The sequence below is a fragment of the Leptosomus discolor genome, chromosome 16 (assembly GCF_034619465.1).
Source record: "Leptosomus discolor isolate bLepDis1 chromosome 16, bLepDis1.hap2, whole genome shotgun sequence".
NCBI classification, from domain to species: Eukaryota; Metazoa; Chordata; class Aves; order Leptosomiformes; family Leptosomidae; genus Leptosomus; species Leptosomus discolor.
In genome coordinates, this window is record NC_141406.1 from 12,671,620 (window position 1) to 12,698,897 (window position 27,278).

General features: G+C 50.1%; 1 protein-coding gene across 4 annotated transcripts in view; it reads left to right on the forward strand.

Annotated features, from left to right (window-relative positions):
• The first annotated feature begins 2,320 nt into the window (after nucleotides 1-2,320).
• The window catches only part of NCOR2 (nuclear receptor corepressor 2), a 177,893-nt gene continuing 152,935 nt past the window's right edge, over nucleotides 2,321-27,278 (forward strand). For 3 of the 4 annotated variants that reach the window (XM_086474359.1, XM_086474357.1, XM_086474358.1), the window contains exons 1-3: nucleotides 2,321-2,425; nucleotides 17,068-17,195; nucleotides 27,063-27,243. In XM_086474359.1, the coding sequence (XP_086330485.1) occupies nucleotides 2,321-2,425; nucleotides 17,068-17,195; nucleotides 27,063-27,243 (414 nt within the window). Of the gene's footprint in view, nucleotides 2,426-14,785; nucleotides 14,832-14,871; nucleotides 14,958-17,067; nucleotides 17,196-27,062; nucleotides 27,244-27,278 lie in introns of all 4 variants that reach the window. The other variant, XM_086474356.1, reaches the window with a different exon arrangement.

A 27,278-nucleotide genomic window follows, 5' to 3' on the forward strand; every position in this document is an offset into this window, starting at 1 on the left:
TCCTATCCAGTCGGAAGCCCAAGGGGAAGTGGGGTAGTCATACTGGAAGTATAAATACGGGCCGGCCGCCTTCTGGGTACCTCTGAATTCCCCTGTGTGTGCAGGGGCTTTCCTGCCCTGGGGCTGGATTGCACCAAGCATGCCAAGCTCCTGCGTGAGGAGGCTGCTTCCCCATCCAGCATGAGGGTCAGGCTGTTCCTGGGCCACTGGTGCGTCCCCGGACCAGGGGTGGCAGGTAAGGTGCTCCAGGGCTTGGCAGGGATGTTGTGGGTGCAGGGTCGGGGGGAATCCCAGCTGCTGTGCGGGGAGTGAGCTGAACGCAGGAGGGGACCTGGTTGTCCCTCTTCTCCCTGCCCAGAGAGCAAAACCTTGCCGTGTGTTTTCCCATAAGTAACTTGGCAAAATACCTTTTGCTCAAGAGGCTTGTCTGACCCTTGGCAGGGGCACGGAGATGTCTCTGCATGTCTGTCATCCTTAGGCTTTAATGGGAATTTGCTGGAAAATACTATTGTTGTAAAACTTGACCCCTTCGTAAGGGAGCTTCCTTAGGCTGCTCTCTTCCTGCCGTTGTTGCCCTGCTTGTCATGCCCAGCCTGCCGGGGACCGTTGACTTGGTTTGATTCGATTTCTGCCTGGTGAGCAGCACATGGATGCCAGCAAACCAGCGAGGTGATCCTGTGCCTGCCTGCAGCAGATAGCAAGTGGTTTATCAGCCTGGGCTGATCTGTGGTCTCCCAGGAGGAAAAAAAATTAGAAAAGTTCCTCTTTTTTTTTTTTTTAACCCCTTTTGGTTTTTGTACACGCCAACTGCTGTTTCAGTTGAAATTGCATTGACTTGGGCTGCCTGTGCTCTCTGTGCAGCAGAGACCGAGCGAGCACAGGGAGAGGCTGCCAGGGAGCTCACGGCATTGGAAGCTTTCTCTGCTGCTCCTGGTGTGCTGATGAAAGATGTTGATACTGCCGAAAACCTTGCTCAAATCTATACGTAACTTGTGTACCTCTGCTGGGGAGGAGGCGTGTGAGTGTTCTCAGCGTTGCGTGGGATGAAGAATGGGACCTGGAGAGGGGAAGCTGGAGAGCTGGGGCTCTCCCTGCTCAGGATCAATCCCGGCAGCATCCCCCAAGCTCAGGCAGCAGTAGGATTTTATGCTTTGTGTAACTAACCGTTAATATGAGAATAATAGTTAATGCACCTTAAACTGACAGCGATGAAGGGCAGCATTTAATGTTTGTTACTTTTCATTGAAGCCCAGACAAAACCCAGGAAACTTAAAATCCTAACCAAACAAACTACATGAAATATCTATGAAAATCAGTAACTTGTAAATCTCCCCTTGGGGCTGAGGGGAGTCCTCCCACTTTGTTGGTTTTCCTGGTTTTGTTACAGCTGCAAAAGGAATTGCAACACATGGTAAAGCAGTGAACGTGTGGGTGACAGGGGTGTTTGTGGAAATACCCTCAGGGCCACGGTGTCTTCTCTGGCTCTTGGTCCTGATCAGAAAGGCTGATCTAGGTGGCACTGGAGGCGTGTGACGCACTTTAGCTCTGCGTTTTAGTGTAGCCCATAGATGGACATGGCTGCCGAGGAGGTTGGTGCTTGGTGTCCCTCCTGGTATAGATCAGGGCGTACCTCAGGCGGCTGCAAAAATGGCCACAGCTTGGAAGGGAGGGCACTGAAAGAAATGTGTGCAGATATGCGAGTGTGTGGATGGGGAAAGGGATGGGCTGAGGAGGGACCTTGTGCCTTTGGACCTTGTGCCTTTGGACCTTGTGCCTTTGGACCTTGTGCCTTTGGACCTTGTGCCTTTGGACCTTGTGCCTTTGGACCTTGTGTTGAAGTGCCTAAATTCTTGTGGGTTTTGGGAACTATGTCACCCCCCCAAAAAAATACCTGTCTCCAAGAGACTTGGAGACATAAATCAACAGGGCCCAAATAAATGGCTGGCAGTTTGCAGGCCTGGTCCTGCTGGTGCTGGGGGAAAGCTTTCCAGGGCAATCGAGTGGGATGGATTTGGGATAATCTTATATTTGGACTTCACTGTGATAGGAATAATCTACAGCAAAAACTTGGCAGTGGTGTTTGCCAAGTGGGAAATGGGGCTGCTGGAGAATTGCGAGGGCAGTCGGGTTTTGGTGATCACCCAAGGCTTGATGTTCAGTTGTCTTGTGGTTGACTGCATTTTAACCTGCTGCTTTCCTGTTTGCTTCCAGTTGTTGCGTGACGTGGAAAGCACAGACATGATGAAGAGGAGCTCTTGGCTCTCCTAATCTACTTTGTGAGTGACTTGGAAGTAGCGACCGCCGCTCCTGCTCTTTCAACATGTCTGGATCCACGCAGCCCGTGACACAGAGCTGGCGTGCTGCCGAGCCGCGCTACGCCCCGCACGCCATGTCCTACCCAGTTCAGATTGCTCGACCACATGCGGTAAGGCAAGAGACTTTCCTTCCCTGCCCGCTTGCAGGGTAGGAGCTGCGTGGCGCGTCCCCGTCACTGGGGCAGTGGTTCAGCTGCGCTGTCTCGGATGTGGCTGTTACAGAGAAATCAGACCATTTCCGTGCCTGCGGTACGGGATTTCATTGTTCCTCTCTCGTGGGATCCTCTTTTGTTTCTCTATACGGTGCTTTCAGCTTTTCTCTCCCTTTCCAGCCTCTTCCTGGCGCTTGCCGTGGCAGTTCTCATGGGCTCCGGCTCATCACTTCTGAGCGCCCGAGTCTGTTTGTCTTCCTGGCAAGAGCACCGTTGGTTGGATGCAACAAACCAGCTTGGGAGGGAGAGGGGAAGGTTGACCATCCATGTGGAGCAGGAGCACGTGCCCTCCAGCCCTCTTTGGCATGGCTTTTCCCTGCTGCTGCATCGCAAGGAAATGAGTATCCTCTCCTGCACGTGGGCTTACTGCTTCCCAGTGAGACCAGTCCTTGCTCCTCATACTCACAGGAGAGCTCTCCTGGTTTCCAGGCAGACTGACAGGGGTGAACCTGCCACCTGCCCTTTGGTCAGAAGACCTGCATCTCTGTATGTGGTGTTTCTGGCTGGTAGTGGCACTCCTGGGGAGCAAGAAGAAAATTGAGCTGCTGATCTTTTTACATTTTATCCTTCCTCATTTTTCCCCCTCTTACCTTTGATCCGTAGTCTTGTCGTCTCTTGGATCAAGGCATAAGCTGGTCATTTTTTTGTTGGCTGTGTTTTGTCGAATGCACCGGAGCTTGCATGGGTTAGTTCACCCAGATCTAGCCTCTCCTTTCTGTGCCATGTCACTCATCTGCTCTTGCTCATCCTGGGTGGTTGAATGTTCTAGGTTTAGGCCCTTAACGGAAAAAACCTCTCCTTAGTGGAACAGGTTTAGTCAGCTCAAGCTGCTTAAATGAATCTTATTAGGTGCTGGAGTGTGGCACAAACTTGCAAGGCTGCTCTTTGGAGTCACTTCTTGCTGGGTAACAGTGAGGTGGCCATAGCCTGGAAGGTGCTTGTAACACAAGTTAGTGAGGACACCTTGTCTCGGGGTTACGTTTGACAGTGGTGGCTATTGAATGGTAAAATTCCTGCTGTGATGATTTTAGGGTTTGACTTGAAAGCCTGGAAACCCATGAAGTATCAGTGAAGGGGTGAAATTCCCTCATCTGCCTTCTTTGCTGGGCTTCAGCAGAATGGCACAGTGAGTAGAGCCGCAGTTTGGAAAGGCTTTGAAATAGAAACGTTAAGGAGAGGCGCAGGACAAGCTTTTGGCTGCGTTAGCTGGCTCATCTAGATTGCTCAGGGCCTGCGTGCTTCTGCACAAAGAAGCTTTTCATCCCGGGTATGAAGACACGCTGACCTGGTTCAATTTATGGGAGTTTTGCTTCCATTGGTGCGAGCGTGTTTGTTTAGGAGGTGGGACAGAACGAGAGCATTTGTCTCAAAAAGAAAATTCCAGTTCTCTTTTTATCAGAAACACAAGCAGGAGGATGTGACCAGGTAAGCAAGATCTGCAGTTGTTGCAAAACCATGATTTAAAAAAAAACCCCAACAACAACAAACCAAAGAAACCTCAATACCCAATGTGGAGACGGATTTTAGAAAAGTGCGAAAGGCTCCTCGCCTTGGGGTGTGGAGTCCTTGTCTCCTGCAAACCTCGGTTGCTTCCCCTTAGTGTCGCAACAGCAGAATGAACCAAGCGGGGCAGTTGTTTGCAAGTCAGGTGGAGCTCGGGGTTTCTCCAGCCTGCCCTGCTCTCTGGCTAGCGTGAATACTGTTTTTATTCTATCATATTAGTGTTGGAAGAAGTTGCTGGCGTTTGCTTCGAGAAGTTATTTTTACAGCCGCATGTAATCTTCCGACACTATGTGATACCTTTTAGGTGGCTGGATGCAGGAGAGGTCCGAGCTGGGATTTTTTTGGATGGAAAGCCGAAAGGCTCCTCTTGGCGGAAGCGTGCCAGCCCCACACAAACCAAACATACCTTGCTTCTTCTCAGGAGGGTAGGCAGAATGTTTCTTGAAGCGTGTCCCTGCATGATCCACCCTGCCACTCTCAGCTGTTTGGAAACACGTGTCTCTTGCTCGGCAGCGCCGTGAGCTGGAACCTGGCCATGGCTTTGGGGCTGGAGCTGATCTCTGGTGGGATTGCTTGGGAGAGGAGAGCCCAGTTGCTTTGAAGTTGCTGCGCTGTTTAATGTTAAAAGTCAGCGGTATTTTCTTGCATGTCTTGGCCAGGTCAGTTTTGTCATGGGGTGTGTTTGCACAGTGAGAGCTTGTTTGGAAGAAAGCAAGTGAGGCCAAAACCAACCTGACACTAGCATGTCTTGTGTCTAATTAGATTTTTGATTCTGGTTTGCTGCATTCCACGACATCCTTTCCTGGGAACTGGGAATTTGTCAGCCTGGGGATCCTTATCCGGTGGTGGAAACGCCCTGGGTCACCTCCTGGGTGTGTGTGCAGGGCTGAGCGCAGCAGGGCTGCAAATGCTATTATAATATAAATAAATAATCACAGTCCAACTGTGACAGTCGCACCCAGGGAAATGCGGCACTGCAGGAATACTGAGCTCAGAAATGAGCCATGACATTATTTTAGGCTTGGAGACACTTTATGAAAAGTGATTTAAAGGATTGCAGCTGTTTTGATTTTTGCCAGAGGAGGCAAGTGAGAGGGGCTGTTGTGAAGGGGCAGAAGGCAGTGGAAGTAGGCATGGGCACGTTTCTTCTCCCATCGTATAAAACCCAAGGGAATATTCAACAAACTAGGGAAAAAGATCCATTTCAGGTGAATAAACAGAAATATACTTCGTACATATGGGCACAGTCTCCCAGCAGCACATGCCAGAAATTGAGCTTGTTGCTGGCAGAGGAGATCCAGTACCAGTCGAGTGAGGATGTTTGTTGGCTGGTTTCACTCTTAGATGCCAGCTTTGGGTAGGGCCATGAACCCGTGGGTATGATCCGGAGTGAGCTCTGATGGGTGATGCAGCAAACAGGCTCTTCCGTGGGGTAGGTTGGTCCCCAACCGTATGGGAGTGTCCTCCTCCTCCTCTCTGGGAGACATTTGCTCCCAACAGTGATCGGGGAGGCTGGATGTGAAGATGGTGCGATGTTTTATAATGACCCTAAATGCCATTCCATCTTACTAAAAAAAGTGACTTGTAAAAAACTTTGACAGCTGTGTGTGCTTTTAGAGGGAAGAAGGAAGCTTGGTGAAAAAGTTCTGGTTTGTTTGACTTCCCTTAGGTAAGGCTAAAATCACCAATAATTTGCTGTTTCTTCTTAAAAGCACTGAGTGGTTCTTGGCCAAACTGCAGGGGAAATGTTTTTGTTTTCCATATTCATTAGCTGTAATGTTGGGGTGCTTAGTTGACTTCTGTCATGTTCAGCTTGGGAACAGAGGAATTGTTTGAATGCTCAGTGACCTTTAGCTAAAGGTGAAAAACCACATTACTTACGCTCTTAACCTTCTAATATGTCCGAAGTTCATGCTCTCTCAAAGGAAACTTTCTCATGAAGGATATTAATTTTCAGGCAACCTGCAGATATTTTCTGTAAACAGATCAATTTCCCTGCATAGCACATGTCCCCCTTTCCTTTTGAAGCCTCTTCGGGATTAATAGTCCCTGGGGACAGAAGGGTTCCCCTCTCTTCCAGTTTCTTTCTGTGCCCTCCTTACCAGTCTTCCTTCTCCTGTTGGTGCCCTGGTGTTTCAGAGCCGCAGGAATGATGCGGCTTCGAATGCAGGCTGGGGTTTCCAGGAGGGTGGTATCAGCTGTAGGAGATGCTGGGGATTTGGGGTGTCCTCATGCAGCAGCCTCTGTGCCAAAACAGCTTCTGCTTTTGGGTTGCTTTTAGTGTTTTACCTACGAGAGATACTAAACAGGTTTGGGGATTGGTAGGATTGGGGTGTGTGCACATGTATATGAAATTGGTGCTCCACCATCCCTTGAATCCCCAGGTGTGACCACTGTCCCCTCCCTGCAAAACAAGAGGTGTTCTTTGTGCCTCCTGTGTGCTCTTTGCCCCCATTCCCTGCACACTGCTTCAGCTGAGATGGAAAAGTGTGCTTAATATCCCTCCTTAACCCCTCTGCTCCAGCTTTGAGACCTTTGTGCTTTCTCCTGTGTCACCTCTCCTGTCTGGGAGCAGCTCTGTAGTTCCTTCATTATGCAAATAACACTTGTGCAGGAGCATCCCAGCCTGATTGCTCTCTTTTTTTTTTTGTTTTTTTGTTTTTGGCCCGTGATAAATAACTTCCTTGTCTGTCTGAACCAGAGACAAGAGGTTGGTGCAAACTTGTGTGCTGATTTGGTGTCCTAGCCAAATGGTGGCCTGGGGGGAATTGAGTGCCTTCCCTGCCCAGACTCCTCCTCCCAGCAGTTTGAGCAGGGCAAGTTCAACCCAGCATCTTGCTGTGGAAGGTGCTGTAAGGAGATGCGAGCTCCTGTGATGGCAGGAGCTAGCTCTTCTCCACAGTGACATGATCAGCGTGGCAAGGCGATGCCAGGTAAGCTTGCAGAGAGACAGTGTATTTTGCATTACAAGTGCCAGGCGCCTTTGCTGCTGTGTTGGTTTTCCTTGGAGTAGTTATTCACACTTTTATGTGCTGGAAGCAAAATGCCAATCTGTGTCAGTGCTCCAGGAACTTGCAGAACGGAAGAGTTTATGGTGCAAAATGCTGAAATCCCCCAGGCTGCAAAGAGCCTTCTCCATCCACCTCCGAGCGCAAAAAGCGTCCTGCTACCAGCTGCACAGCTGAGTGGGGGGTGGTTTGTGCCAGAGATTCTCATCCTGAGCTCTGCCTGCTGGGCTCCAGCTACTGTTTGAAGGAATGACTTGAAAATCAAAAACATACCTTGGAAATACTGACTCTGATCGGGTCTGTCATGAGAACTCTGTGCGATCTCTTCTTAGGTACCTTTCCAGTGAAGGGTTGCATGAGCTCCACGCAGCTCAGTGGTGGATTTGGGAAAATTTGCTTTCTGCTGTGGGACTGGGAGAGCATGGAGGTGAAGGAACAGGACACCTAATTCCCTGCCCTGGGGTCTCTGTCCCATTGCCAGGAATGAGTTGGCTTACAGCAGTTTGTATTTAAAGCTCATTTTCCCTAGAATACAGCCTTTATCCAAAACAGTTCTTTTTCTTCAAGCTACTGTAAACTTCTACGGTTGCTCCCTAATCTGCTTTTTGGACGTGATTTCATGCAGAGGGTGATGCTTTGCTTTTGGTTGATTTTGGGATTGTAAATCCACAGGGGAAGAAAGACTTTTTTGCTGCATATGTGGTTTGGCAAAGGTAGAGACCCACTAAAACTGCTTTTGAAGACATGAAGCCTTTGCCTGCAGTCCTAGCCTGACTCTGCCCGCATTGCCCCACCAGCCCCTGGAGACACCTTCTGCAATACCTGGGGGCTTTTGATGGTTGTCATTGTCACCACATTTATTCAAAATATTGAACAAGTTAGGGTTTTTTTTGACCTGAAGGGTTTGCTGTGGAGGTGTAAAGAAGCGTAGGAAAGAGCTGAGTGGGGGATGTGGAAAGATGAAAAGGTCCTACATGGACCTGCAGATACGTTGTTGTGGGTGCGTGGGAGATGATGGCGGACTACGCTGCAGAAGAGATGTGATGATGAGGAGAACAACGTGGTGCTTTTAGGGGTCAAGTTTGGGGTTTGTTGTGTGAGGAGAGCTGCTCACCCCACGTGGGTGTTTGTGACCACAAGTGGCTTCAGGAAGCAGAGCACCCGGCTTGGGGAATGGAGGAAAGGCAGGCGGGTCATTCCTGGCTCAAAGGCGCCTGGGTGCGACTGGGACAAAAGTCTTGTGATGGAGAGAGACTCAAAAGCAGCACTGTAATGGCTGTGCCGCTGCTCTGCCGGCACCTCTGGCTGGCGGCTGGCTCCAGCAACCGGCACCGGTCAGATGACTGGGAAACCACAACAGCTGAGAGCTGCCCCCACCAAGACGTGGCTGCTTCTCCGTGAATGACATATTCAGACGGGACAGCTAAACGCTGCTGACAGCCCTAGTTTGCTGGAGAGGCGGGGGAGAGGGCGTTGGGAAGGGTGCATTACTGTGCAGCTGGTACAGATGCTAATGGTGCTGGCAGCAGACGTGGCCTCAGTGCAGGGATGGCAGCAGAAATCAATGCCTTCCAAGAGGGGGCCACGCGCAGTGTGGTCACCTCCTAAAACAAAAGGCCAAGTCAGCAGCTTCCGAGAGATGGATGGCAATGAGACTGTGTCGGAACAATAAGGGCATTTGTCTTTTCAGCACATGTTGCATCCCCGTAGGCAAGATAAAAATGTATGTATTCAGCCAGGTTTTTATTACTGACCTTATCTTCAACAGTAGAGCTGATTGTGGAGTCATTGTTGTTTGGTTTATGGGTTTTTTTGGTGGTGTGGGTTTTTTTGTTGAGTTTTTTGTTTTTTCTTAAATCTGCAGTGAGCTCCTCCCAGGGTTTCAGGGAGGAAGCAAGGCAGACAGCAGCGTACTTGTGGACAACCTGTTTTGATCAATAACCACCTGCTTTGCACTTCAGTGGAGGTGTTCAGTAGTGGAGGATAGCTCCTCTTTGCTGGAGAGGCTGAGGGCGATGGGCTGTATGCCACGCTGGTCCCCTCGCAGCCCGTACTCTGGACCTCGTGCAGTGATGGCTCTGCTACTGCCCTGGTTCTTCCTAAACCTTCCCCCTTCCTCTTACCTGAATCAGCTTTGAGAAAAATTATTTTCTCCAGGCGAAGGCTAAAAAGTGCATTTCTCGGTCTGATGAGCAACTGCTCTGCTGCCAGTGCCAAGGGGTATCCAGGCACCAGAGAGCTTTTCCTTTTATTGCTAAAATAGGTCACACTCGCTGCTGGCAGAAAGAGATGTAAAGCAACTTCTTTTTCCAAAGTTCAGGGTGTGCAGAGCAGGGGTGGGGGGCATCCCGTCTCTGGCAAAGCTGCTGGAGCGGTGGCCGCGCTGCTTTGGCCACCCCACCTCGGACTGGGGAGCTGGTCTGCCTGGCTCACGAGTGGCACTGATTGCTAGCCCAGCCTCCTGCTGCAGCCAGGGTTGCATCAAGGGGCTCAAGCAGCAGCTTGTTGCACAAATTAATTGCTGGATGGTCTGAGGCTTTTGCAGGTTTCAAATCGGGATGCGCTGCTCTGTGCTGGCTGCGTGCTCCTGGAGGTGTGGGAAGCTCGATCCGCCGTGTGCTTCCCATGGGGGACGGGGTGGCTTTGCAGTCCGAAGCTGTGTGGTCAAGTCTTGGCCACTGTGTTGGGCCACTCTGACTTGTGTGTCCCCTCTGGCTATATAGGGAATAGCTCTGGGCCTTAGAGGCACAGGGTGTTCTCTGATTTGGGGAAACACCAGCAGAAAAGCAGGAGGTGGAGAGGGATGGACTATGTGGCTGGTGCTGGCGCTGCTCTAGGCAGTGCTGTCTGCAGCTGCTCTCACCTCTCCTCCTCTCGGGAAATACCAGTGGAAAGCAGGACACCCAGGATGAAGGTGTGGCATGGGATTGAGTAAGGTCCCAGATCCCCCAGAGCCAGCGGGGTGTTGTTGGGGGGGGATGAGAAGAGTGTGGGACATGCCAGGCAGCAGCCGTAAGATGTCCAGCTCTGGCTCTATATGCCCCCAGTGTCACAGTTTGTGGGGGCACCAGCCCTGCTCTCTTACCCACCAATTCCTCTGCAGTTAAAAGGAGTTCCCAGAACAGCGTGCATGCTGCTCACAAGCAGCAGGAATGGGCCAGGCATCCTCTTCGGAATTAGATAAGGGACAATTTATAAATAGTGAAACACACAGGGATGCTTTGGCATTGTTTTTTGCTCACTATTCGGACCACGCCATTATTAACCAGCCTCATTTAGGCTAAACGCTGGGGAGTGCTTCAGCAGGAATAGCACATCATTAAGAAATAAAAATCATTCGCAATACAATGCTGGGTGAGCTCATAACGAATGGCCTATGACCTAAAGCTTGGTGGGGGCGGCCAGGAGCTGGGCTTTGCTCCTTGATGAGCGTGTGCGGTGCCCTGGCCTGTTTGCCTGCCTGCGAAAGGTGATGAGGGCAGCGTGGAGCAGCGGCTTGGAGCTGGGCAAGGGCTCCTGTGCCCAGGGAGCTCCGCGGTGAGGCACTGCCTGTGCCCGATGCTGTAATTAGAGGTGGCTGCTGGCGCAAATGCCACCCTCCGCCGGGGAGCCGGCTCAGCTGGCGGATGTGGTGACTGACCCCGGGACTGCTCCTCCTCGGCGTCACTGCAAAACAAGAGCCGGTGGTTTTTGAGCGAAGCCGTCTTTGCACCGAAACTCGGCGGGGAGCTCCTGGTTGCTTTCTCAGCTGAAGACGTGGTAAGCGATGGGGGATGGATCTACTGCTTCGGGCTGCTCGAGCTGTGCTGCAGGTGCTGGTCTAGCTGCGCTCTAGGTCCCCACGGGTTTGCTCCAGGGCTGTTTTCCAAGGAAGCCAGAAGCACTGGGCATTTGCACTTCTTTTTCTGCTGGTGGGAGGAAGAGAGGAGGAGCAGTTTGCCTTTTTGTTGCAAGACCAGCTCTGGGCTTCCTTTCTGCAGACCTCCTGTCTCTGGGGTCGTCTTCTCCTCAGGGGCTAATTCTTGCAGCCACGGGAATGCCATCTGGATGGAGCAGTCGATAGATGCCTTGTCCGTATGGATGTGCTCTGTGCTGGAGCTGGGAGAGCAGGGTCAGAGCTGCTGTTGGCCATGGCGTAGTGTTGTCTGGCTCTGTGAGTTGCGGGTCAGTGCCTGGGGGTGCTTCCAGCATCTCTTTCAAACCTCCCTTTCTTCCTTCTCGCTGGAGGTCAGGCAGTGCGGATCCAGGCAGCTGTAAGCAGGGGAAGGAGAAATGAAGTGCACCAGCAAGTGCACGTGTTCAAAACAGAAAGCGAGAGAGGCAGAAAGGCTGTGCGGCTGCATGCAGTTATTAGTTTAGTGTGTGGGTTATCCTGAGGTCAGGGGACAGCACAGATTTCACCGGAGACATTATGGTAGGTAAGGCAGCAGGGAGCGAGTTTTAAAAAATTTAAAAAAAGAGGGTGGGGGGAAGCTTTTCTCTTTTACTTCCATGGGGCTGTGTTTGGTTTTGTATTGCCAAGGGCTTTTCTGTAAAACTGCTTTCAGTCTCCTGGCTTTAGACAGTTTGATTAGCGTATCTAAATGAGCCTGATAGACTCAGGTTATTTAGGGTCAGAGTATTTACCAGGAAGGGGAGGGAGACGGCGCTCTCGGCACTCCAAAATCAAGTAACAACACAAAAAGACCTTGAGGCTAGGAGTGCTTTCACCAGCTCCCCCCTCTCAACACCCCCAGGCAGGGGCAGCTTGGACGTGTCCAGCCTTCTCGCTGGCAGCAAAGGACGTTTTCGGCACCTTTGGCTGGGCCCAAGTCGCTCTTCAGTCTGCTGCATGAAGAAGTGTATTTTAATGAGGCTGCTTTTGGCTCTTTAGCATTTCATTTATCTAAACGTTGGCTTTGTGCTGCGTTGCTCTGCCGGGCTGATTTATGGCATTGTAGGCACTCTTGGTGTCTGTCCGTCTTTGGCCGTGCTGCTAGTGCTGGCACAGCCCAGCCAGCAGCTTTTTGTGGTGTGGGACCAGGAGCTGCTTGGAAGGACTCACTGGAGCCAGCTCTCACCAGGGCAGGTTTCTGGCTGTATTTAGGCAAAAAGCAGCTGCGTTTTAGTTGTTTTCCCTGCAAGACCCTTCTTCACCAGTCGCTGCAGCAGGCAGCGGTCGTGAGGTCTGTTGTCTTCCGCATCACCCATGTCAGGCTTTGACCAAAATGAGTTTGATGAAAGGGAGAGGGAATTGGACCCCTCTGTAAACGCCAGGCGTTTACAGCATTGACGTGGGGTGCTGAAGTCTGCCCCTGGGTACTTGTAGCTCCAGCTGACTGCTGAATTGCAGTGTGCTATGCTGTGGGCACCTGAAATCTTCCTCTAAAAGGAGCTGCAGTTCTGGTGATGGTACCAGCAGCTGTTTGTCTGTGCTCCCCATCGCCTGCCTCCTCAGCAGCAGCCCCACAGCCCCACATGGCCGCTGTGTGCCCCCTCGGCTTACAGCAGCGTGCAGCCCCTTCTCCGTGGGTTGCCTGGAGCAAGGGCAGCGCAACGTGTGGCTGAGCTGTCCCAGCCCCGAGGGGCTTGCTCCCTGATGTGATTTCATTCGGGTGATGTGCTCAGGAGCTACTGCAGGTGCATAGTTTGCGACTGAATAATGTCGATTCTTCTTGTCATTTTCCTAATTTTAGTTAGCTGGCTTCACCTTAAGCTTTGGAGATGGGGCTTGCTGGTTTTGAAGTGTCTCTTTCTGGCATGCAAGGCTGATGGTCTGGGCCAGGGCAGCTATCCAGCATGGTGGGATACCATGTGGCTTGTGAAGGACAAAGACAGCAATGCATTTCTGGGACTGGAAGACAGAGATGCCCCAGCCTCTTCGTTGCAGTTGGATGTCAAGCGGCTTCCAGCAACAGGGATCCAACCTTCCTCTCCTGGCTGGGTGGCTTCCATGGTTTTCCAGGTCTGCTCCTGACCCAGGCCCGCTGCTGCTCCTGGGCAAGTGTGGGTTGGTCGGGCATCGGTGGGTGGGTTGTCACAGGGGCAGGGGGCACCAGAGCAAGGATGTGCGTAGCAGGGTTGTGCTGCGGAGCTGCAGGGCGGCTGCTGTGGGACACGTGTCTGTGCTGGAGGACGGGATCCCCCTGCCAGTGCTCCACAGTAGAGGGACCTCTGTGCTAGACCGTGTCTGGGCTGTACCTCCCCTGCTCAGTCAAGCTTTCCAGCTGCTTGCAGGGCTGCTCCCATGGCATCATGTGGGTTCTCTTCCCTCGGAGAACATGGATGCTCCAGGGACTAGCCTGAATAAAGTGCCCCTGTCCTGGCTGGCAGAGAGCCGCTGCCAGAGGTGTGTGTGGGGCAGGAGGGTGTCACCCTGACCATGGCAGCTCAGCCTCGGCACTGCCAGGCCAGTTCTCAAACCGTCTACAGCTCTACATAGTGCAGTGTAGGGAGAAGAAACTCTGGCCTGTTTGTTTATACTCTGCCTGTGTGGTTAGAGGGGACACACACAGTTCCTTTCACCTGGGGTTATATTTTGGGAAGCTGCTGTTTTGTCAGGAGAATAAGGTCTTGGCATTGACACTTCCAAAGTGATTTTTGTTTCTTTGCTTTGGTTTTGTTTTGGAAACATTCCACCTCCTTTGCCTGAGTAAAGAAGCTTGATTTTCCTATCAACAGAAGTGGAAAAGGTCTCCTCTTCTCTTCGCAACTCTTCCTGCTCCCTGCAAACCCTCCTGCCACCCCACCAAATCAGTTGATGTGCCAGAGCCCCTGACTGCCCATGATCTTTCTGCTTCCTTAATTTCTATTTCATGACATGTACTGAATTTATGAAATTCTGCAAAACTTCCACAAAGTACATCTGTGTGAGAGCACCTCAGCTGTAAGGAACAACAGGAAGGCTGGTGTAAAAGGAACGAAGTCCCGACTGGAGGCAATGGGAGAACTGAGGGCCCTGGAGAAGGTGCTCTGACACTTCACCAGGTTTGGGGGCATGGGAGGAGTGTTTGCAGAAGGCAGGAGGAGATGCAGAGAGGGAAAGGATGATCAAACCCAAGCAAAACCATGGAGAGAAAAAGGAGCAACGTGTAGCTTGAGGCTGTGAAGTTTTTTTAGTTTTATTTCAGGTGTCTTACAGCTACACTTGAGCAAGGTGTCAGGACTGCACTAGAAAATTTAGATCAGGATGGGGACTAAATGACATTTGTGCTGTGTGCTTTGGTGCTGGGCAATTCACGTGGTACCCAGTGGACGCTTGTCTCTGCCCACGTGTGGAAGGTGCAGTGCCACTGGCAGCAAGGTGTCTCCCAGCATATGCCTTTACAACAGTGCTAAACAAAATTGAAGCCTCTTCTGAAGGCAGCTCGTAAACTTTTCCAGCACTTACATTTGAAAAACACAGTCATAGCTCACAGTGCTGCTGTTGGCCATGGCGTAGTGTTGTATTATTTACTGTAGTAACTTTCTGAGCAATTAATCCACCGATGTCCTGCCGGGTGTCCTGCGGTTCCTTTAACAGTTCATCACAGGGCACAGGAATTTGTCGATTTTAATCCTCCTCACTAATTTTTAGGTTATGCTTTCTTCTGGTGAAACTAAACGCTGATTAGAGCAAAGCAGAGCACGTCAGTGAGTTGGGCGATCTCTGGAAAAGCAGGAGCTGGTGCTCACCAGCCTTGCCCTCAGTGGGGAAGCTGGAGAGGCACGTCTGCCATCCCGGCCCTGAGCTAGCAGGTCTCTGTGTTGAGCTTTGCCATCACTTCAGGCCACGCCAGCAGACTCTGAGCTCCACCAGCGATTTTCTGACGGGGGTTAGAGAGGAAAAGTCAAAGCTCAGCTGAGTGTGGGCAGGGGGAAAAGGAAAAACAGATGGTTCTTGGGACATGCACAAGCCTTTTTTTTTTCTCAAGGGCACAGCCTTCGAGCCTCCCAGACAAGTAATTCTTGTTTATACGCCCACAGAAGGTGATGATCCTGGTTGTGGGCCTGTTGGTGTGTCTTCCCAGACATGGTGTGTTTGTTTTGTAGGTGGATGTCAGGAGCTGTATCACTCTTCTCTCTCTCTTTTTTTTTTTTTTTTTTTTTTTTTTAAAAAGACAACCACCACCAAAACCAGGACGAGTGCAAATGTGGGGAAGTTCGTTGTAGGCAGCGATTCTGCTTTGGCTGGGGCTGTAAGAGCTACTGGGCTCCTTCACTCCAGATGTCTGAGTTTGCCCCATCTGTGGTTGAACCAATGGCTTATTCTGTCCTGCAGCCCCCATGGTGTCCTGCGTGGATGGACTCTAGAGCTGAAGGAAAAACAGCGTCATGGGGTAGCATCCTCCCTTAACACCTGGGTTTACAGCAGCAGTGGAACATCCTTGTGAGGATGAGGAGATGCAGTCGCACTAATGCCCTCCTTATGTCGCAAGAACCTGTCTGAAGACACCCCTTGCCCCAGAGGCTGAGGTCTTGAAAGGGCTAGGCTGGGAGGTGGAGACCAGGAGTTTGGGGCTGGCAGAGGCCCCTGGTTCCTGATGTTTCCTCAGATCAGTCAGAACAGAAAAGGAGCAGCACCACACTATTGCCTGGTGCTGGGGAGAAATGAACCTGATTCCAAAACCTGGTGCACTTTTCTAGGCACAAGGAGAAGTGGTGGCCATCAGACACCACCATTCCACTTGCTCCACCTTTTGATATTTGGCCTTTTTTTGGCTTTTGTGCGAGAGAGCCTGAATGTGGGGTAGAGGATCTGCTTTTCTTGGCTCTCCTGGACTGAGTGCTTACAATTTCAGTTGTTCTTCTTGGCTTTCCAGAAAGCTACTATGCGAATGTCTTGTTTTACCCTCTGGTAAAGTTCTTGGGCTTTGATATTCCCTTCTGCTCTGCAGCTGACTGGAAGAGAGCATGGCATCCAGTGCTGGGCTGCTCTGTTCGCTTACGGCTTGGGAGAGGGGGTCTTCAGTGCAGGTTGTTGCTGTTTAAGCTCCCAAATCCTTTCCTTGCCTGCCCTGCACCTTGCTGGGGCACTTCTCCAGCTTCCCCAGTGCTGGAGCATGTCAATCTTCACTACATCTGATCAAATAATTTGCTGCAGCTGTTAGGGCTGAGTGTCCTCTGCCCACACCCCCAGCTGCATGCGTGTGGTATTTTATGTATTGATTTATTTTTTTTTTAGACTCTGAAATGTCTTTTTTCTTTTTGAGAGCACTTTTTTTGTTCTGGTTAAGACTCTTCAAAATAGACTCTCAGGTGGGATTGGTTCTTTTAATGTAAATGTGTATCGGTGTTACCAGGAATATTCTGTGACAGGGCTTTCTATGCCATTGCTGAAGGTCTTAGTTAATTAGATGATTAGTGTTCTGGTCAAGTATCTATCTGCAAATAAAAAATAGCAGTTGAATGTAGCTGTTAAAATACTGTTGCTGGAATCAGTCTGTGGCACAGAGCAGGAGGGCTTCTTATTTAATTAAAATCAGGAACATACTGTACTGTACTCTCCAAGGGTCAGGGAACAAAAGGGACGTACACATAATAAGTAGCAAACTGTCCTTTCAAACCCCTTGAGCTCAGCCCAGGGGAGCTGTGTTTAAAGGGACACTCTCAAGATAACATTTGTGATTTCTCTTCTTTCTTTTAATTTTTTTTCTTTCTCCATACTGCTGTGTGGCTTATTGAGGCTGAAAGTATCCTGTGACTTTTCATTTTCTTCTTGCCTGTTCTTCCTCTTGGATTTGAAATTGTCATCAGCACTGCTTGGATGCCAAAATCCCTGTGTGAGTGCTCTGGCGGCTGGGTTGAGCTTGCTGAGGTCCCATCCCAGGAGCCAGCCTGTAAGCAGCCCCCATAAAAGGCTGGAGGCAGGTTGGATGGGAGGTTGATGTAGCGCGGGACTGGGGGTTACTGGGAACCCTTTTGTGGGGCGAAAAGCACTGAGCTTTGTGGTCCAGCACCCAGTGCTTCAAAGGAGGAATATCTATTTGGTTTCTTCTGAGTTGTCAGGGTTCAGTGCTGGCTTGAAAGTTGCCACCAGCCTAACGAGCTCTTCTGTGTTTGTTTCTGCAGGACGTCGCGCTGTTGGAGTACCAGCATCATTCCAGGGATTTTGCTTCCCACCTCCCGCCGGGGTCTATCATGCAGCCGCAGAGGCGGAGGCCATCCCTGCTCTCCGAGTTCCAGCCGGGCAATGAAAGGTATCGGCTCCCGTCTTTCCCCTGCCCACGGGCAGCCTGACTGTGTCAGCGAGTATTTTGCACAGCGCTGTGGTGTGGAGGAGGCCTGTGTGAGACCCGGGCAGTGTTACGTGGTGTGTTGGTACTGGCCGTGCTCAGTCTCTGCGCTGGTTTGTCTTCATTGCACTAGTGCAAGTAGCACCTTTTCCTTCTGGTTTCTTTCCTTGCACTATCCTGCGTTTTAAAGACATCTTAGAAACACTGAACAGCAAAAAAAACCCCACCCTCCTCATTTCTGTGAAGCTACGCATCGCTGTAACTGGTTACATTGGCTTTCTTCACTGTGGAAAGAGCCCTGTGGTCGGGTTTGGTCTGTGGCTCCCAAGGCTGAAGGGAGGAGTGAGAAGAACTAATTTCCACTGCACAACTCCGCTTCCTCTTCGGCTGCTCGTCCTCCCCACTTTCGTTGTTTTTGTTTCTCTTTCTGCGTTCCCCTTGCAACTTTCTCCGAGCTGCTGTTTTCCTGCCTGCTCCTCTTGTGGCTTTCCCTGTGTCCCCATTTTCTTTCGTAGCCTCCCATGGGATGCTGGCAGTGTTTTTGGGTGCTACTCAGGCAAGCACTGGGAGGCTGGAAATGCTGTAGATGCTTTAACCACAGGAGCTGATCTGTTCTGAAGGCCATTACTCTCACTCTTATTTCGTCTCAAAACACTGCTCTCTCACAGTTTCTCTTCTGCATTTGATGCTTAGTGGTTTTGAAAAAACTGGCCTGGAAGTGAAATAAGAGCCTTGCTACAGTAGATTTATGCAAAGCGTTTTTTTATGCTTATTCCTTAGTTGGGCTAAGAATAAAACCAGTGCAGAGTCACAGAGGTGAATCTGTTTCTCTAAAGTCGTAATTGTTAGAGGAGAGCAGAAAGACCTCAGGGTGCTGGATGTGTAAGGGCATACATGCAGGCAGGACTCTTTTTCTAGTGGAATGCATTCAACTTGGTGCCCAGCAGAAACAAACCTATGAGAATTTGGAAGCAAAAAGCAGCCTCCAAAGTTAGTTTTGCATCTATCCTCCTGGATGTGCTCTTCTGGATTGTGCCTGCAGCACCTGCGTGTACAGAGGGTAATGTCACTTCTGATGACTGGTGATTTGTTGCAGCATGTTACATTGCCTTGGCTTGCTTTGATTTCTCAGCGCTTTGATTTCTTAGCGGAGAGTAACACGGTTAAGTTGGAAATGGGTCAGATTCAGCTAAATTTGGGGGAGGTGGGTAAAAAGGGACCCAGCAACATGCTCCTGCCTGGTTTTGTTTTTCACACGACTTGCAGTTTGCAAAATGGAGAAGCAGTTCTGCTCTCCAGTAGAATGAAAGTTTCAAGGTCTGAATATGCTGTTTAAAAAAAATGTATCTCTGTTATTCCACATAACTAAAAAACACCAAACGCACCCGAAAAACCAACTGCAAGTCTTGGTGTCTGCTGTACCACATGTCTGATCTGGTGTGTTCATCCAAGCATCTCACTTTGGCTTAAAAATGTTTCAAACTCTCCAAACTTATTTTTGTGTTGACAATCACATGAATGTGGGTAAATGTTAATTGAGGTTGTCAGGTCTAGATACACATCCAAAGGCTTATCATGGTTACTTCACTTTCAACCTGAATGGTGAAGTTTTGGCATGCTATAAAAACCTCTTTTTGTAACAGACCCAATTTACATTTCATCCCTTTTCCCTGTAACGTGTGAAAAATTGAACTTTTGCAAAAATTATAGTGGGTAATAAAGCTAAAAATACCACTTATATTCATCTCAGTTGGCATCTTGTGCCAGAAGCCTGGGATATAGACTTGTAAAAAAAATTTGGGCGGGGGGCACCTGGGGATGCAATGTAGGGGGGGGTCTGCAGAAATTTCCAATTCAGTGTAATTAGTTATTGAAGTGATTCAGACTGGGTGGCGTTGGGGAGGTGTTAGTTGGTTTTGCAAAGCCAACTATTGTGTCTCTGCATCTTTAAGTGCTACATTTAAAAACCTATCTTACGGGGCCTTTGCTTTTTCATCTTTATGATAGGAGGATCTGCTCTAAAATAGCACCTGATGTTGTAAATGGAGCCCTTTGGGTGCTTGGTTGCTCACCTGAGGGTTCCTCGGGTGCTCAAGGGCCAAGACCCTGGAGCTTTTGGAGCAGGTTGCGTTGGTCATTGATGCCCACCCCAAAAAATAGCGCTGTCTCTGCCTGGTGCAGAGCAAAGCCTGGACAAGGGTGGGTGGTGAAAGCAGCCGTCTCTGCAGCTGAGTCCCCTTGGCAGGTTCATGCCGGGCGCATCTGTAAGCACTTTGGCTTTGTTCCTGGGTTGGGATTGATGGTTTTGAGCAGAGGCAGCTGGCTCTCAGCATGAGGGGCTGGGGAGGAGGGAACAACCAAATGTAAACAAGTAATGTCTGCGACATGGGCACAGCGGGTGAATAGAGGGAAGCGCAGGGGTTGTGCTGTGTCTGAAAGGAAGACCCTCACCTTGGTTCCCTGCCTGATACCCCACCTGGCACACGGTGGTGGGTGCGAGACAGTCTTCCCCTTGGAGCAAGTGTTGGTGGAGGGGAACCCTTCCAATCCCCTGTTGCTTTGGGTGTTCAGAGGAAGCAGCCTGTCTGCTCTCGGTTGTGGTGGCTGATGCTCTTCCAGGATCACTCCCCTCCTTAAAGAAATCAGTTTGTGAGTCGGGTGCAAATGGAATGTGGCGGACTGACAGCACTGGAGATGGAGCCCTGTGCTTGTTCCCAGATGGACATCCCTGCCCTGCCATCACTGTGCCTCACGCTGATCCAGAGCAGTGCCTGTAGCCAGAGAGTGTGGTTCAGCCCTTGGGCCACTCAGTCTCAGTTCCTCTGAGCCTGCCTGCCTGGTGGGTGGCTGCTGTTTGCCCTCCTCTCCTGGAAACTGCGGGGATTCACTTTGTGCTGGTTTTGGGGGGTTGTCCCCCAGTTTGGCTTTGCCTTCACCGTGGATGGATCTCTTAAAGCCTCTGCAGGCTGTCTTTGCACGTGGTAGTTGAGATTTGACCGCATGGATGCTTTCAATCCTGTGGAAATCATTTGGGCTTGCTTAGATGGTCTTCCTACAGCTTTGCAGGTTTTCTGTTTCTCCTGGCTGCAGTTTTGCTTTAGCCACCAGGGTGGTGGTTAATTGTGGTCCAGTGAAGAGGGAACAGGTAGTGAAGAATTTCACTGTGGGCACACTGTTCTAAGTATGAATCAGGTGTTGGTGGCAAAAAAGCTATTGAGTGGTAACTTGCTGGAAGGAATGGGGTCCTGAGATGGTCCCACATATTGGGGATCCCTGAGCAAGAAGGTCACTGAATGTCAGGCTCAGGCAGCTGGATGTCCCCACAGCTGATTGTGGTGGGTCATGCAGGATGGGGAGAACCAGTTCCTGAAGTGTCACACCATCGTGGGCTCTCCTCCCTTGGGAGTGATGTGCCTCCTGCTTCTCCTGCATCCCACTGCAGGCAGCTCAGTTCTGGAGGAGATGCTGGGGAGTTGCAGACTGCCCTTCTCCAAGTACGTCAGCCTTGAGAGTCATCATGACCCCTTGGTGGATGGGTAGAGGCTTGAACTCCCTATGCAGCAATTCTGGCTTGGAAGAAGGAAGGACAACTTGAACCACTCTGAGTCTGTTGCCATAGGGAAAGTAGGGCTCTGTCTGTCTTTGCAGAGATGTGCTGCTTTCCATGGTGGTTTTTTTGGTAGCAGGCTTTTTCTTGGAAGGATCCACAGACTTCCCCTTAGCTTGTTCGGTTGGCTGTGCCAACTGGACTGCAGGAGCGAAGAGAAGTATTTCAGGATCTGCTGTTGGTACAAGTCGTACCATGAATACTTGCAGAAGAATGTCCTGGCAAGGTGACAAGGATTAGTTTTTTTTTCTCTTTTATATATATATATATATTTTGGTCCACAAAAGTGAGAAAAACTGGATTGAGTGTTAAATGGCAGGTGCCAGTGGAGTGGGGGGGTCTGAAAAATCAAAAAACTGGGTTTTAAAAAATGTTTTTCTTAATGTGCATTATGATTTTAGAGCAAGGTTCCATATTGACGCAGGAATGCTGGGGTGGATAATGGCTTCTCTGGCAGAAAACGTGGCTGTAAGTGGTATGCATGTTAACACAATATATTCCACCTTTATCCCGCTTAAGGTGAGTCACTGTTTTCATAGATTGTTTTCCCAGTTCAAGAGACCATGCTGCTTTTTTGGAGCAGTCTTAGCAGCCATGAAGAGTTTGAAGAGTTTGCCCAGTGTTGGTCTGAAGTATGACGTTTAGGATACGTTAAGCAGCTGCTGTGTTTCTGCAGCCATCTGAGATAGCCATGTGCAATATAGCATGAGAGCAGGCCTAATTACTGTGCTTATTGAATGTGATTAATCCTGCTGGCTGAGGAGCCTGGGGAGCAGTGGGAAGCCAGGGCGGTGTGCGTGGCCGCTGGAAATCACGTGCAGCTCTCGGTCTTCATCTGTGCTGGGCCAAATGGCACCAACTGTTAACAGCACGACTGATCTGATTTTATTTATGGTCTTTAATTAAGTTTCCATTTTTAAAGGTGACCCTTTTCTCAGGAGTGAGCAGTGGTGCGGCTGAAATCCCTGCAACCATACATCTTTGTGTCTTTTCACACTTGAAATGATGTTCTGGGACCTGCATTTTTTTTCTTCCTTATAAATGAACGTGGGAAAATAACTGCTGGAAAGGGCAGATGGTGCTGTGTAGACACTTGGTGAGCAAGCCTTGCCTCCCAAGTACCCTCTGCTCTGGTGTGGGCTGTGGGCATGTCCACAAGTGGGCACAGAGGGTTACTGAGGCTCCAGAGAGGAGATATGGAGATAGCAGGCTTTGTGGAATGGGCCAATGTGCCCTGGCAGGGAGGTGTGAGGGCTTTGCCTTGGCTGGGATGGAGGGGTAAAAGTTCATGAAGTGACTCTCCCGTGCATAATCTTGAACCAGATTTATTGTGAGGGAGGAAAGGTGATCCTACAAAGTGTGCAGTAGGCCTGGTGAAACCTGGAATGTCCCTCAAGCCATTAGTTCAGGGAGTGCTCCAGCCACCCAGGACTGCTAGGAGGGTGTGGGGCTTCCCTGTGGGGCTCCAGGTTTTGGATGCCTGGAGAAAGCATGTGGGGGAGCTTGTGGAGAGGCACAAATATTCCTTGTCCTCCCCTTGAGTGAGGCAGTGCCGTTGTGTGGCACAGTGTTAAAGCTTCTGCTGGTCCTGTCCATGAGTAATTCAGGCTCTGGGTATGGGGATCTTCAACATGCAGGTTTTAAATAAAGCATCTGTTCTTATCTAAGTTGCAGCTGGCTTGGAAGAAGTTGGCTGAGGGGGTTGCGCGGGACGGCTGAGGCACAGCTACCTGCCCTTGTGTGGGAATGCGCAGCCGGAGCATCATGAGGACGCATGTGGGACCACCTGGTCACAGGCATTCAGTCAGACTTCGTGGGGACCTGGGAAGCCTTGAGCTGGACCACATGGTGAGCTAAGCATCCTGCTTGAGGCTGTCCCACACCTTTGGCTTGTAAAGACTCAATCCTGCTGCTGGCAGTCGTTGCTGAGGGCGTGGGAGCTCCACCTTCCCCGCCCAGACAGGCTGCTCTTCCCATGGCCTCTGTTATTAAGTCATGATGTTTTCTCTCCCTCTCCACTTATATGACAGAGGGAATATATCAGCTGGCCTGGTAAGTTTTCTTTTTAGCTGACTGGTGGCCCGTTGGCTCCTACAAACCCTCCAGTTTCTCTCTTCAACAGGTCTCAACTTGCCCAGTCTCCCACTCTGGCTATTGTTAGCTGTAAAGGGGGGGTGCTGAAATCTCTGACAAATCTTACCATTGGCTATAAATAATTCACTTTGATACTAGTGGTTTTCTATATTATTTGCTCTCAAAGGCATTTTATTGTCTGTCTGTACCTGTGGGGGCTGGAGACTTTCTTTAAAACTTATTTTTGGACACAATTTCCCACCAAACCATCTCAGCCAGGGGAAATAAACAGCTGCAGCAAGGCGATCGTTTGTCTTGGTTCTGGTTCCAAGAGACAGCAAGAGCCAGTTTTCCAGCGTGGTTATGTTGTTTGGCCCCGTGATGTAGGGAACAATATTTGCGGATGGGAGCAAAATAAAATGTGCCCTAGCTGGGAAATTGCTGGGAACCGGCTCGGAGTTGCTGCTGGTCCTTGATTTTGGAGGCCTTGATTCAGGAGGCATGTCTTTGTAAAGTCAAGCTGGGTTCACTGGATGTTGCAGAATAGTAGTCATTCATCCTGCTGCCGCCTTCTGCTGCTCAGCTGATGGAGAAATGGGAAGGTTTGAAGAGCAGGGGAGGGTTGTGCTGCTCTGAAGAGCCAGGCAGTGTTCTCCTGAGGTGAGTTAGTGGAGTGGGAGAGTCCTCTTTGACCTCCTGAAAAGTTTGTACGTGTCCATTTCCCTGTGATTTTTGCTTCAGCAAAGAAGATAAAGGTAAGATCCATTTAGGTCTCATCAGGGCTGTTCTTACAAGCCCGAAGGGCAGCTCAGGATGTCTTGTTTGATCATCTCTCCCAGGAGAGAGATACTCTCAGCTTCCTCTTTACCCAGCTAGCAATCAACCCCTATTTTCAGTGCATCTTGTGCTCAGCTGGTTCTGGTGTAGGTATAATGTAGCAGAAGATGTTTTCCTGGGTCCCGGTGACCTGCATATGCTGGAGCAAGCTGCAGGTGCCCCACACTTGCTGTAGGATTTTATCTGCTCATACCTTCCTAATGCCTCATGTGAGTCTGCTGAGGAAACAGCCCTGGCAAATGAGTAATGCAGCTCTGCAGCTGGTAGGGTGCGATTCGTTTGTCAGATTAGTAATAAACCAAAGGTCTCATCTTGGGTTATCTTGGTCTTCTGGACCCGTACCTGCCCAAAGCAGAGCTGTGCGTGGATGGCTGGACGTCGGGGCAAACACTGGGCGCCCAGCCTTGGTGTGTCAGCAGATCTCGTGCTGCTCCGCTTCTTTTAAGTAGTCTAGTGTTTGTGGTGAAGGACTCCAGGTGAAGACTAACCTGCCCCACTTGATAATTAACACTGGCATTTGGTTTATTTAATTTAATCATACATAACTCACATTAGCTCAATTTAAAACACTCTTTCCCTTCAGCAAAGTAGGAATCTCTGGAATAAACCAGCCAGGTGGGAACTATTTGGAAAATGCAGCGAAACCCCAGACCCGGTGTAACGGGAGGGGTTTTCAGGCAGGGCTGTTTTTATGCTGACAGCAACGTCATTGCCTATAAAAGTCTGTTGTAAAGAGCTTGCTGCAGGTGTGGATGTGAAGAGTGAAAGGTGTGAAGGCTTCAAGCAAGAGCACTTGTGTTTGCAGCCAGGACAGGCTGAGCGGGTTGTGTTGGGCAAAGCAATCTTGGGAGCGGCTGGAAATTCCAGTGGATAAAGTTAATAGCAGTTCCAATGGATGTGGAAATGGAAATAAAATAGCACCCTATAACATTGCAGCTGCTTTCCCTGGCCTGGCCCCTGCCTTGCTGTAAGTAACTGCCTTTGTAAAGCTGAGTGTTGCTCTTATCTAAAAAAAAAAAAAGACTTTTTTTTCTGAGCGTAGCAGTTGTGTCAGGTTGTGTTGCGAGGTCTCAGAGCTGTCCTGTGTCAGTTAGCAGCTTCTTGGTAATACGGCCTTAAAAAAAAGAAGGAAGAAGTGAAAATAAATACATCTGATTTTTAATTGCCTCAGTACAGCAGAGCCTTGGGTGTTGGAATATTTTAGCACCTGCCCAGCTCAACAGTTGCTTATTGTTCCTGGGTTTTACAGCAGAGCCCGAAATGTTGGTGTGCAGCTGCGGGCGGGCAGGGTTTGCACGAGGGGTTGGGACACGCCAGCAGGAAACTTGAGAGGTGCCAGGAGAGATTTCTGGGCTTGCTGAGAAAAGTTGAGGATCATTCAGTGTGAAAGCGTTTGCAGGTGAAGCGAGCTGTGCTTCAATGCCAAACCTAAGAGCTGTTCTGCTCTAAAAAGTTTGCTGTGTGAGCTGTGCGCTCGCTCTCTTGTAGGTTGGAGACTGGAGTGGCAACGGCAGTGCCAGAGCCTCCCCGCTCTCCCATCCCCTTTTTGTTGGGGAGGAGGAAGAGGACGAGCCAGATTCTGTTTCTGCGTGTCAGCAGCAAAACTGCTGCCTAAATCCCCGTGCTGGCCACCTGCGCCAAACCCGCAGCAGCAGAGTTTGGCATGTGCATGCTTTGTGCTTGCTGTTGATGTTTAAATAAAAATAAAATTAAAAAAAAGGAATAAAAAAAACAACCCACCTTTATCTTGCTTCCCTGGAGTAGGGTTAGGTTTGCCACACTGCTGCAGGGGAGGGCAGAGGGCTTTGCTCAAGGTGGTGCCCCCTGAGAAGGTGGCTTTCACCGGGGTTCCTCCTCTCTGGATGTAATCCAGAGCCGTTACAGCCGCTGGAAAGACTCCCGCTGGCTTCAGAGGGCTCTGGGTCCTTCCCTTTTTGTCATCCTCTCTGAAATATTTAATTAGCTAGGTAAAAATCAACATCAGCAGTTGCAGTGGGTGGGTGCGGGCCAAACAACGCACAAGACCCCCATCTCTTGTGCTTGTTTTTGTCAGAACGCATCCCCTCCCTTCCTCCCTTTCGAGGAGCTTCAAAGGCTGTTTAGTTTGTCAGTGTTTGGTAACTGGGGAGGATACTTCACCACGCAGCTCAGGAGAACTTGAACAATCTTGTTTAAGGGGAGACCAAAATAAGCCATGTTTTTTTCCAAGCTTTGAATCTCTTGTGCTTCATTTTATTTTTATTTTTTTTAAGAGACACTTCTGCCTGAAGTGTTAAAAACACACCCTTGGAGCTGCTGTAGCAAAGCTGATCCTTGCGCGTAGTGAAAGGTTTAATGTATTTTTGTAAGATCCCTTTACAATTCCCACAAGAGAATCCTGCTAGGAAAAATAGAGCTACAAAAAAAGTTTTACATTTGTTTAAAAAAAGCAAAACCAAACCCAATTTCCAGGTATTACCAACCACATCATATCTAACAGGTGAAAGGTATTTGAGCCCAAGGTGACTCGTCAGTGCAGTTGCTGTCGCTGGGTAATGTGCCTTTACAGCTTGCCAGGTCTGTGTCAGAGATGTGCAACTACATGTGGCTGGTTTTTCCTCCCCCATCCTGGAAAAATAAATCCCTACTGTCTAGCTGTGGAGGAGTATGCATTTTTACCCCAGCATATAATCTTCGGTGTTCCTATAGACGACACTAAATATAAACAGTGGTGCAGGTACCTTTGACTAAATAAGCCAAATGTGGCAGAAGGGAGCTCTGCCTGGTCTTAGGGGCCACAGGGGGATTTGTGGGCCAGATTTGAGGATTTTCTAAGCTTTGGCTTTTTCTGGTCAGCCCAGCCCACGTGGCATGACAGGGAAGGCTCAAACCTGCAGCCTCGTTCACTTTGCCCTGGTGTAGGCACAGCCACCGACCACGTGTGGTGGGACAGGAGATGGAGCAGGGCTCTCGAGGTGACATGGCGGCAGTGCTGAGGAGAGGGACAGTAGGGGTGGCCTGTTGGGCTTGGAGGATGGCAGTGGTCCTGCACCTCGTGTCCTGCTCCCCCAGGTGATGCCTGGTCCTGCTTGCATGCAGTGAGCACTGCAGGAGATGGACCGTGCCCAGCGACCAAGCCATGGAGCTGTGCATCCCGCGTCTGCCAAAACCCGAGACATTTGAGTCCAGGGCCACCTGGCCTCCCTTCATGCATCCTTCTGGGAAACGGGCAGAAGACGAGCCCTCTGTCCTTCTCGAGTGGCTTGCAGTCATAGAGCAGGGGAGAGCAGAGGTGGTTTGTTTTCTAAAGGCTCCTTTTTTTTCTTTATCTCCAGATCTCAGGAGTTGCACCTGAGAACAGAGGCGCATTCCTATCTCTCTGACCTGACCAAGCCGTCGGACTTGGAGTTCATTGAAACCAAGAGGCCGCGTCTGGATCTGCTGCAGGACCCTCTGATGCGGCACTCGCCTCTCCTGAACCAAAGCCAGCAGGGAGGGACAGAGGATCTCTCAAAGGTAAGGGGGCAACAGGCCGGGGTGCTAGCTGAGTG